The sequence below is a fragment of the Delphinapterus leucas genome, chromosome 17 (assembly GCF_059928025.1).
Source record: "Delphinapterus leucas isolate spDelLeu-1000000601 "Yukka" chromosome 17, BTC_Dleu_Yukka2, whole genome shotgun sequence".
Classification (NCBI taxonomy): Eukaryota; Metazoa; Chordata; class Mammalia; order Artiodactyla; family Monodontidae; genus Delphinapterus; species Delphinapterus leucas.
This window is the reverse complement of record NC_143145.1, coordinates 73,838,433-73,851,049: the sequence shown is the minus strand read 5'-3', so window position 1 is coordinate 73,851,049 and position 12,617 is coordinate 73,838,433. Positions and strand designations below refer to the sequence as shown.

Genomic DNA, 12,617 nt, shown 5'->3' with positions numbered 1-12,617 from the left:
TAGAGTTCAAGTTTCTCTTATCAGTGTTGGAAGCAAAGCCCAGCATAAACAGCTGTTTGTTGAGTAGCAGCAGTATTTAAAGCACTGGCTAATCAGCACAATGCAGAATGTAGAGAAGTGAGACATAAAGCTCTTTTCCTAAGCAGCTTATGGTGTAGGTGGGAAGGTTCATAAAAGAACCTTGATACGAAGCTACAGACTTCATGGGTAGTTTTGTCACTGAGCTATATAGCAAGAATATATACTGAAACATTAGAATGAAACTTGATTTGTAATTTTTGGTAATTATCGTTTCAATAGTTGCATATAAATATTACTCTAGCCTGTCATTTTCCAAAATGTGCAAACTATTAATCAGATGAGATGATCCTGTAATAAAGGGTTCTGTGGTGAAGCCAGTTTGGAAAATGTTTCCTGTTATATCCCCTTGGTGATTAACAGTGTGCTTCGTGGTAGTTACAATGTTTCAGCATGTTAAAGACTTTGAGAAATTATGCCTGAAAGCCTGGATTTATTTAAAAAAATTTTTTTTACCACACAGTCCCGTTTTTTGTTTGAACCAAATCTATTAACAGTATTCCCCAAAACTCTGGATCAGAGGGATATTGAAATACATTTTGGGAAATGCTGCTAAGATAATAATTCCAGTAGTAGTTAACATGTATTGAGCATCCTTATGTGCCCAGCACTCTGGCTTTTTATACATATTATTTTATCTTCACAACAGTTGTGTTGCATAAGACAAAGAAACTGAGGTACAGAGAAGCTAAGTAACTTGATCAAGCCATGTGGGTTAGTAAGTATGGAGCCAGGAATTGAGCTCAGTCTGATTCCAGGATCGAGGCAGCTGACCACCCCCTGTTCCTCTGCTTCTTAATCCTCGTACTTTTCTAATTTGTTTGATCTCTGACCTGTAAATGTCTCTAAAAATTATTTTAACTGGTAAATGTTATTATATCTTTACAAAAGGATCTTCCATCCCTTAATCCCAGAGCAAAGAGAGAAGAGAAGTGTATTTCAACCTTACTATAGTACACTTATCTGTAGAATAAAGGAACTACACAGAAGACCGATTTCTATTCTGCAAACCTGAAAGATCAGACATACCTAGATCATTTTGGGGATGGTCATAAAAAGAATCATTATTCAACCTCTTACATCTATGGCAAATACGCCTTAAGACTCCTCAGAAGCGGGATTATGAATCCCCCATGCACCCTGATTCAGGAATGTGGATGACCCCACATCGTTCCCACCTTGAAGGTGTGGTTTTATTTGTATGTGGGGAGTGCTAACATATAACAAGAATTTATTGAGGGCCTGGCACTTTGTAATTATTTTACATGTGTTATATCAGTTTATCATCACAACTCTTTGAGATAAACACTCTTATACTCATTTTATAGGTAAGGAAATTAAGGCTCAGAGAGGTTAAGTAACTTTCTCAGTATCACTGTGCTCTAGTACTTGTCAGGCCCCGGATTTAACCTGGACATCCCAACTGCAAAGCCCATTCTTAAGTACCACCTATGTCTTTGAAATGTCGTGCAGAAATCTAACTGCAGGTGGGATACTGGCTGCACGTTTCCTGCTTGTCTGTGGTTTGTTAATGCTGTTTTAGGACTTTGCTTCTGAGCCCTTATTACACAGTGACTACTCCTAAACTGGATGGCAAAGGTGGAAGGAAGTAGGCTTGTCTTCTAAAAGATAGAGTTGACTAAGATAATGGGGGGAAAAAAGCGAATGTTAAGGTGCAGGGGTTGAATGGGGCAACAGGTAGAAGAGGAATAAGGTTGAGAAAGGACAGAGGCAAGAGGAGTGTGATTTCATTATGTGTTTCCTATTATTACTGTTATTTGCCCCCCAATGTTCATATTTGCATTTAACCTTGACATGTGATATTTATTTTTGTATACTACTTCAGATCTGTTTTGGAGTCAGGTAGAGTATAAACAAGTAAGTTTTATGATACTGGGCATGTAAACAAGCCTTTCTAAGTCTCAGCTTCCTCATCAATTCCTACTTCAAAATAGGTGGGTGGATTGAATAATACAAGCATATAGTCTTTAGCATAGTACCTTTGATTTAGTAAGCAGTGGTTGTTAGCTGTTATTAGTGAATGATCAGATTTTCATTTGGGGTAATTTTCATCAGTAGTAGTGTATTAGACAGATGTGATCAGAAGGTCAATAAATAAAGTATTACAGTAGAGTAAGCTGCAGCTAATAAAAGCAGTGGTAATGGTTAAAAGGGGGGGAGTATCCCATAAATAAATAAGAGATAAAAACAGAAGAGTTTATTCATTTTTTGGATATAGGGACTAAGGGTAAAGGAACAGTAGAGGTGAATCCCAGGTCAGCCCCATTTATCTACTCTGTCAGGATCTATTGTAACTGATCTTCACCATCACCTTTCAGAAGAGGCTAAGAAACAATTGGGGACAATCTTTGAAAATCAAACAAGTTAAATGAATTACACACAAAAAGGTTTGAACCCAAGGCTGATCAGCTATCTTTTCAGTTTGAAAATCTATTTCCACTTTACCTTGCTGCCTCCCATGGCTTAGAGGGCTGGGTAGAAAGTGATATCATTAAATGAGACAATACAGCAGTGGCAGTAAGTCTGTAAGAGAAGACCAGGGGCTCTGGGTTAGACAAATTGAATTTGTTGGCTTGTTAAATATTCAAGAAAGAGCAGCAGGCAGCAGATTTTTGCAGTAGAAGCTCCAAGCAGAGGGCTGTCCACACGAGAGACATCAACATAGAGTGGTGGTTAAAATCATTGGAATGGATTAAGTTGCCTGGGAAGGTATCCAGAGAAAGAAGAACAGTGGAGAAACCTAGGACAGACAATTTGTCAATCCCTGCAGCATAAGGGCCCAGAAAGGAGCGGAGATGGAACTGTCCAAGGTAGAAGAAAGCCCCCAACGAGAGATTGTTGTTTTAGAAGCCCAAAGACTTAGAGTAAGGACCTAGAGCAAACTTTGCCTAGGCAGGTAACCTGATGACTAGAGGACAGGTTGTGAGAAATACATTGAAAATTAGGGAGGAAGTGTAAGAAATGAACTGGAGAGTCCAGCTGCCAATGATCTCCAGCCAGTTGCTACCATATTGAATTTAGGCTTAATGGTGCAGAGCTCCCCCCACCCTTTTTTTTTCCCCAGAAGAAACCAAAACTATGAATTTTAACCAAAAAAAAAAAATTTCCCAGTTTTAAAATGTTACCAATTATTTTAGATTTTTCTGAAAACATTCTTTGGTTCAAACAAATTATATCTGTGGGTTAGATTTGATCTTCCAGCCACCAGTTTACGATCTCTAAATAGTGTTTGGTTTTTTCAAATGAAAGAACAGTCAAAAAAGGCCCAATAAGATAATTACATGACAGTATCAGAATCATTGGTCTCCATTAATAATTTTTTCCAGGGAGGTTGCCTGGAGTGGTACGAGGATACTGCCACACTGAGGATTGAGGGGTACATGGGAGATGAGCGAGCAGTAAGCACAGATAGGGAAAGATTTGTGGTTGAAGAGAGCATGATTGCCAGGTGGAGGGGATACATAGGCAAGGGGGAGTCACGGTTCTGTGCTTTGGTGCATTTTTATCTCACGTTCAAAGTAACAAAAATAAACCCTGTTTTTGTATTTTTAGAATATATTTGTTTCACTTTATGGGTGAATGATCTTAATATTCTTTTTTTTTTTTTTCAATTTTACAGCTGTTTTTTCACTTACAAAGAGAACGGTCCTTTCCTGAACACAGAGCTAGGTTTTATGCTGCTGAAATTGCCAGTGCATTGGGTTATTTGCACTCCATCAAAATAGTGTACAGGTAAATTTTAAACATTTCACTTCTAAAATGTCTTTTTATTATTTTATTTCAGTTCATATTCAGGTTTCCTTTTCTTTCCTTTTAATTCGATAGAGACTTGAAACCAGAAAATATTCTTTTGGATTCAGTAGTAAGTATTGTCTTTTAAAAATCTACTAGTGCATGATTTTTTTTTTCAACATCTTTATTGGAGTATAATTGCTCTACAATGGTGCGTTAGCTTCTGCTGTATAACAAAATAAATCAGCTATACATATACACATATCCCCATATCCCCTCCGTCTTGCGTCTCCCTCCCACCCTCCCTATCCCACCCCTCTAGGTGGTCACAAAGCACCAAGCTGATCTCCCTGTGCTGTGCAGCTGCTTCCCACCAGCCATCTATTCTACATTTGGTAGTGTGTATATGTCCATGCCACTCTCTCACTTTGTCCCAGCTTGCCCTTCCCCCTCCCCATGTCCTCAAGTCTGGTGTCTACATCTGCGTCTTTATTCCTGTCCTGCCCCTAGGTTCTTCAGAACCTTTTTATTGGTTTTTTTTTTTTTAGATTCCATATATATGTGTTAGCATATGGTATTTGTTTTTCTCTTTCTGTTTCTCTAAAGTTGGCAGTCTAGTTATCAGTATTATACCAAAGTCAGTTTCCTGATTTTGACACTACTACAGTTATATAAGATGTCAGCATTGGGGGAAGCTGGGGGAAGGGGACGTGGAACTCTGTACTGTTTTTGCAATTTCCTTTTAATCTATGATTATTTCAAAATCCAGTGGTTTTAATAAGTGTCAGTTTATGTCCATGCATTCTTTTATCTTACTGCCCCTGTATTTGTCAGGGACATGTTGTCTTAACAGATTTTGGGCTTTGTAAAGAAGGAATTGCTATTTCTGACACCACAACAACATTTTGTGGGACACCAGAGGTAAGAAATATGTCTCATTCATGTACTCATGTATAAAATGCTAAAATGAATCACAAATTGTATATATAAAATTTGTATATATAAAATTGGAAATCAGAAAAGTAGAGTAAAAATATTTTCAGCTTCCAGCCAGCTGGAAATATCTGATAATCATCCCTTCTGAACATTTAAAGTTTATTGATAGTTGATATTTTTTTAACTGTGATTTTGAGATACCACAGATAACCCAACAAAGATGAATTATGCTTGTTTTTAATGTTAAAAGTTTACCTTAGATTTCTTCAAACATTTGATTACATTTCTAATTCTTAAAACAACAAAAAAGTCATGAATCAGTGATGAAAATGTCCAAAAATTAATTGAGGTAATGTTAGGACAACTCTGTGAATATATTAACAGCCATTGAATTGTATACTTTAAGTGGGTGAATGGCATGGTATGTGAATATTGTAATAAAGCTGTTTTTTAAAAGAAATAAGCTAAAGCAAATATGGCAAAATGTTAACATTGCCTGTATTTGGGTGGCAGCACTATTGGTTTCTGTTATATTTTTATACTTTTTGTATGGTTAAAATATTTTATAATAACAATTGTTTAATGGAAGAAAATAAAGCAGTGGATATGGGGGAAAAAATTACAAATCAGAATTTATTAACCAGAACATCCTATTCTCTAATCATTTTAACTAGCAGAAAATGTATCTTTCTGTTTGAGACAGTAATAATAATCCTTAAAATTTAAGTGAAAGCCTTGTTATTCTAACTTCACACATACATACGTTTAGTTTAAAGTGTTCTAATTTTAAAATATTAATTGTGATCTTAATTGCAATTAATTAAGAGTAATTAAGATTGTGGAGTAATTGCAAATATGTTAAAAATGTGTGATAAAATAGCTCACATCAGATTTCTAATCAAGATGAGAAACTTAAAGTATCTATAAGTACAACTATTTACTTTGAAATGTATTTTTTCTTCCTTTTTCTCGCTAATCTAACCCTAGCTCTTGTATATATTTGTAATAATTCTATTTTGGTTTATGTATGAAGAAACATTTTTCATGGATGTATATTCATTTAATAGTTAACAAAATCTTTAAGTCCTGTAATTTTTAGAAGGGAAATAGAAGTTTTTTTGGTCATCTAAACCTAAATATGATCAGAAATTATTAAACCCTTTTTATATATGTTGCCATTTCTTTGGATCACATAAAAAAGCTTAAGAATGTATTTCCTTGTATATATTTCATGTGGGAAGAGGAAATATGTATTTTGGAATCTAAAATTCAAATTCACCATTTATATGTGTGAAATGATGATGTTTAAATTTTTTACAATTTGAAATGTAAATAGCCATATAATAACTTAAGCAACTTTTCTAAATAACATGTTAAAGAATTGCTATTGTAATTCTTAAATAAGAATGCAATTTATTCTTTTTTCTTTCAATAAAAAGAAAAAAATGAATTGTAATTGCCACACTAAAAATTCTTTCTTCAGGAGAATCAATTATGAATAATGGCCATAAGAATTTCTAAAATTAATTTTGAGAAAGACTCCCCCCGCTCCCCCTCCAAAAAAATACCTACTTTACCTACTTAGTATTACAGTTTGTACATTTGTTGGCCTCTATTTGTTTTAACTACATCATAGTTTCTGGGGAGAAATGCTTGAATATGTGTATTTTGAAAATTACCACAGTTGATTCTGAAGACTAGTGCCACCCAAGAACCCCTGGTATAGAATATACCCAACCCACTGAAAATCTAGATAACATGTTTAATTTAGTGTGATATTACACCTAAAATTTATTAAATTTCTCAATTATTCCTAGATTTTGTCTTCAGCTATTTATTGAGTTGCTCTAATATTTAATCTTTTTTATAGTACCTAGCACCTGAAGTAATCAGAAAACAGCCCTATGACAATACTGTAGATTGGTGGTGCCTTGGTGCTGTTCTGTATGAAATGCTGTATGGATTGGTATGTATTTCTCCTCTGTCATTATGATTCTAGTACGTTAAAAGTGATTTCGGTTTTCTCTTTCTTTCAGTAATCTCGTGGACACTTAGATAACAGTAACAGAACAGTAGTAACCTAGTTAAATGAATCCAAAATCACATTAGTGATATGCACAAAAAAGAAAAACTTTTCATTTTCTTACTAATTTTTTGTGTTTCTCTATCATACTAATCACTACTTCAAATGTTGTCATCCCACTACATTTTTAAGAAATAGACACCAAGTTGTAACATTAAAATTACCCACTTTCATTCAGTTTGCTCCAGTCATTCTGCCTAATTTCAGAAAGATGAAAAGAAAAAGATTTTCTCAGAAGATAATAATACTTTTTGGTTTTGCCTCGTGTTTTGTTTTTATAGGATTTAATAAGTATACTGGTGCTCTGCTTTTTTTTATTACTGGGAACCCTTTATTCCCTTTATCATAAACATCATGTCATAAATATTTCATTGGAAAAAAGTGATGTGTGCTGTGTAATCGGTTTCCCCAGTTTTTATTAATTAAAGACACAGTTAGCCAGAGCTTCTGATTAACGAGTCACATTGTTTTACTACATTGAGGTAACATCATTCCAACCAAAAGCAAGCAATTTTAGGCACTTTAATTAGCTTACATATCCTTGCAGGAATAATGTATGTTTTTCTTTAGGCTTTTTTAAACATTCAGAATAGTTTTTAGGTTCCCTTTGTGGGCCCGTGAGTGACCAGCAGCCTCAGGGTGGTGACCAGGCTCTCATCACCCACACTGCTGCTCCCACTAAGCTAAATCTGCCATCCGCTGAGACTTGAGCTGGTCTTGGCTTTTTTGTTTTGCTCTGTGTGTGTACGTGTGTGTGTGTTTCCCCTGAAAATGGAGGCGATCTCAGTGAAATTCAGTCCCTGAGGTATGTTTTAGAGCATCTTTTGTCTCATGTTGCTAACTTTGAATGATAGATTCCTAATGACAGCCAGTGCTGTCTCTTCTTTGACCTTGACCATGATCTGCTTGTTAAAAGATCTAGTTTTCTGGTTATGCTGGTGACTTAGAAGACCTGATAACCACTTTATACCTTACTTTCTTTAAGTGTTGGGTATTCGTCAGCCTGATATTTCAAAATCCTTTGTATTTCTTTAGAGGACTTTGAAAGTATAAAATATTATCATTGCATATAGAATGTAATTGATTCAAAGGGGAACGTTTGAAACACACACTTCATTAATGAGACTTATATTAACAATTTAAAAATAAAATTAGATGTTAAAAAGTGAAGTTTTTCTTTCCTATACAAAAGAAAAAAACAACAAGCTTGTAACTCCCTTAACTTTAAAAATTATTTTTACTTTAAACTTGTAACTCAAAAATTAACTGGCTAATTCTCATGTTGGAGCTGTACCTCAGGTCTTTAAGCTGTGAGAGTAAAATTTTAATTCTGCAGGACACTGTCACTGCCACAGGTTAGGTCTCCATCTCCACTAGAAATCTTTTTAAATTAGTTTATTCCCAGGTCTCAAGAAGTTATTTGATCTGTGTTGAATCTCTATTTCCACTAATTCTATCATTATGCCTAATGATGAGGTTGGTAGTGGTTTTCTTTAAAGCAGATCCTATTGCAACTTATATACAATTTACACCTCTCTGCAGGAGTTATTGAACAAACTGACCCTAATTCATTTCGTGAACATGTATTAAGCTCTATAGCGCGCTGGGTTTTTAAATCTCTTCACATGGAAAGCCACACTGTAGATTTTCATACACCCAAAGAGGCCTGTGCTTTTCTGTACTTGTGCAGCCAGACTGCTCTTTGTACATCAAGGCCAAATCTAACTATTTTAACCCCATCTGTGCATAATTCAATTAGTACTAACTTTCTCCTCTCCCCCCCCCCACCCCCAGCCTCCTTTTTATTGCCGAGATGTTGCTGAAATGTATGACAATATTCTTCACAAGCCCCTAAGTTTGAGGCCAGGAGTGAGCCTTACAGCCTGGTCAATTCTGGAAGAACTCCTAGAAAAAGACAGGCAAAACCGACTCGGTGCCAAAGAAGACTTCGTATGTACATCTTTCCCAGTATCCTCTTTATTAAGCTTATTTATAATTTGAAGATAAATCCTTATCTTATGTGGTATTTAATGGGATGAATGCAGCTCTTAAAGAATAGCACCATGAAAAAGAAGCATGCTTGTTCCAACAGTTTTCACCAGTGTTTACATAGAGCTGTACAGTGTTTAAAGCTCCTGTACAAGCATTTTTTTCATTTGATCTTCATAACAATTTGATCCTGTCCTTTTCATCCCCCATATCCAGCTTTCATACCCTATTATTTATTAGAATTTCCTACCCCCTTCTAAAAAAAATGCGTGGCATGCATTTTTTGATTGCCTAAACTTTTAGATCATTTTGTTTAACAAGAATGTAAGTGCCTTCTGACTGCATGAGGTAATACCTTTTGCTTGAACTGTCATTAAACCACTTTTTTTCCTGAGAATTTAAATGTGACACCTCCTTGAAATAATTATGGGATCTGCAGGTTTGCTTTTTTTTTTTTTTCCTTCAAATCAGGGTAATCTAATTGCTAGTGCAGTTACCAGTGTTATGTTAATGAATTCATGAACTACTGAGGAACATGAACTTTGAAATTTTAATGAAAATTCATTAAAATTTCTCAGGGATTTTTGGGGGCTCTTTACCAGTCTTGAACTTGAGCCGTGAATAATAAACTCACCTGCTTCTGCTCTTCCCCTCCTGCACTCCCCAGTGCAGCAGGTAGCTCTGTCCAGTTTTCCCTCTAGCTTGGATTCCAGAGTCCATTGTTTCAGGGCAATCTTGCTAATGCTCCATACCTCCTTGTCTCTTGGTCCTTTTGTTGAATTCACTGGCAGAAATTGCAACCCTAGATGAATCCAGCTGTCACCCCGGGCTGCTGAACAGTGCTGATGACCGTTGCACAACTGGGAACATTGGAAGTGCTGTGAAGTCTAGTCATTAGTCTCCTCAGTGCTTCTCCAGTTTATGCTCCTACTCTGTGTATTAACTATTTTAGACCTTCTCTCCAAATTTCCAGATTCCTTTTCTTCTTCACTTTTACCAGATGCTCTTGCCTTCTATTGATATTTTATAGGGAAAATAGAATCAGCAGAGCAGAACTCACTCAGCTTCCTGCTATCAGATTTGCAGACCTACATGCACTGCCCCAGTTGTTTCCTTCTTCCTAGTATAGTGGAAAAGGTCGGTTTCTGCCTTTACTGGATCCTGACCCCTTGCAAGGAACCCTTGTGCATGCTTTTTTCTGCACAGATAACTGCTCTCTTTTGTCCTGGATCCTCCAATACTGTCTCTTTCTCCCTTCATAGCCAAGGGAATAGTTAGAAAGTTTTCGACTTGAAAACCAAGTTGGGGCTTCCCTGGTGACGCAGTGGTTGACAGTCCGCCTGCCGATGCAGGGGACACGGGCCCATGCCCCGATCCGCGAAGATCCCACATGCTGCGGAGCAGCTGGGCCCGTGAGCCATGGCCGCTGAGCCTGTGAGTCCGGAGCCTGTGCTCCGCAACGGGAGAGGCCACAACAGTGAGAGGCCTGCGTACCGCAGGAAAAACAAAAAAAAAGAAAACCAAGTTGAAAGTTTCTATATTCATTCTCCCTTTTCCAATCTCTTCTCATTTCTCAGTCTACCCCACAATAGCTACTAGAATTGTTGAGTACTTCTGTTCCTCAGATTGCATTCTCAGCAGCATTTCAACTTCCAGCCCTCTCCTGGGCTTCTGCAGAAGCACACACTCCTCTCGTGCTTTCCTCTATATTTCTGAGCCCTCCTCCAGAATCTCTTCTGTAAGCTCCTCCTCTTCACCCTGACTTTTAAGTGTTGCAGTTCATTATGGTTGGCCCCAGACCCTTGTTTCTTCTGTTGCTCTCTTCCTGGACAATCTCAGTTGTCCCTGTGGCTTTGGTTGTGTCTTCATCTGACATTTATATCTTCAGTCTAGACCCCTCTCTACTGAGCTCTAACTCAAAGAATACCTGCCTGTTCAACACCACCACATGGTTTCTGGAGAGTTCAGCATGTTCATAATTGAACCCTTGCTGTCTTCCTTCGGTGCTGTTCGGGCCAGAAATCTGAGAGTCATTCCTGACTCTTCTCTCTTCCTTTCTTCCATATTCAACAAACAGCCAGACCGTAGTATATTTGCCTCCTAGATCTTCCCCGTATCCAGACACCTCTCTCTACTCCCACTGCTACCACTCTTTTCCTAGCATTGTCATCTTCTGTGGCCACGATAGTAGCTGTTTTCCTTTTTCTCATCATGACTCCCCAGTCCATTCTCCCATTAGAGTCATCTTAAAAAGCAAACAAACAAAAAAAACCCACATTTGTGACATTCCCCTTCCTAAAACTCCTTGATGGAGTCCCATGACCCTAGAATAAAATCCAAAATTCCTAGCATAGACCCAGTGTGATGAGCCCATTTACCTCTTGAGATCCTCTTTGTGTGACAATCCCAATCCTTTCCTATACCGCAGCCATATGGGGCTCTCATTTTCTTGACCAAACTAAGCTCTTTGCCTCCTCAGGCCCTTTGTATTCTGCTTGGAATGTTCTCCCCTCATTCTTTTTTGTCTGCCTGCTTCTTACTTATCTTCCAGAACTCTGGTCAGATACCACTTTCTCTGAGAAGCCTTTTTAAACCCATCAAACTAGGTTGGATCCTACTTTTTATACACTCTCATGCCTCCTTGTAGGAAGAAAAGCTAGAATCAATACTGTGCCGACTGTTGACAGTAGCAGCCCAGAGTGGAATCATTTTTGGTAGTAGAGCTTGTCACCTTGATTTTACCCCTGCCCCACTGTGTAAAAAACTCTCATTTAACATCTTTACCTCCCCTTTCAGTAATAATAATTCTTTGTACCTATGTAGTGCTTTATTCTTTTCATACGACTTTTATTTCCATATTTTCCAATGATTCTTGAAACAACCTATGAAATATCTAGGGCAGAAATGTTAACCCCACTGTACCTGTGAGGAAATGATGACTGTGAAGAGGATGTAACTTAAATCCGTCATTCTGAATAACTCCCCCATGTCTGCTCTGGGAGTCTTTTCACTACACCATTTGGCCAAATTGAATAAGATAAACATGTACCTAAAAAGAACTTTTTTTTTGCGGTACACGGGCCTCTCACTGTTGTGACCTCTCAGTTGCGGAGCACAGGCTCCGGACGTGCAGGCTAAGCGGCCATGGCTCACGGGCCCAGCCGCTCCACGGCATGTGGGACCTTCCCGGACCAGGACACGAACCTGTGTTCCCTGCATCGGCAGGTGGACTCTCAACCCCTGTGCCACCAGGGAAGCCCCTAAAAAGAACTTCTGAGGGACAAAGTAGAAATGGTTCGGTTTCATAAAATTCTTCAGTGCATACTTAATATATTCTTCAGCATTAGTAAAAACTCTGTTTCTTTACTATTCTAGCTTGAAATTCAGAATCATCCTTTTTTTGAATCACTCAGCTGGACTGATCTTGTACAAAAGAAGATTCCACCACCGTTTAATCCTAATGTGGTATGTTTACATCCAAATCTTTCTTTCTAAAATAGTGAAATATAGAACTGTAGCTCATCGTAATTGTAGCAATAGATCTCAAAATCTAACCTGAATCAAATTGAATCAGTACCTAGTACTTATGAAACATGTCACTCAGGATGTCTAGTACAACTGATAACTTCAAGATGACCCATAAGATTATAGTTACATTAGATTGATCAGAATATCTTCCAGAAAAGTAATTGTGAAGTGCTTCTTAAGAGCATGTGTAAGAAAGCCCAACAGGTTTAAAAAAATGCAAATTAAAGTAACTGTGAGGCATCATTTTCAT

General features: G+C 37.4%; 1 protein-coding gene across 13 annotated transcripts in view; it reads left to right on the top strand.

Moving 5' to 3' along the window:
- SGK3 (serum/glucocorticoid regulated kinase family member 3) overlaps positions 1-12,617 on the top strand; it is a 111,334-nt gene that overhangs the window by 93,434 nt on the left and 5,283 nt on the right. For all 13 annotated transcript variants that reach the window (XM_089899068.1, XM_089899065.1, XM_022595266.3 and 10 more), the window contains 6 exons: positions 3,719-3,831; positions 3,925-3,961; positions 4,666-4,752; positions 6,638-6,733; positions 8,645-8,800; positions 12,215-12,304. In XM_089899068.1, the coding sequence (XP_089755194.1) occupies positions 3,719-3,831; positions 3,925-3,961; positions 4,666-4,752; positions 6,638-6,733; positions 8,645-8,800; positions 12,215-12,304 (579 nt within the window). The remainder of the gene's footprint in view (positions 1-3,718; positions 3,832-3,924; positions 3,962-4,665; positions 4,753-6,637; positions 6,734-8,644; positions 8,801-12,214; positions 12,305-12,617) is intronic.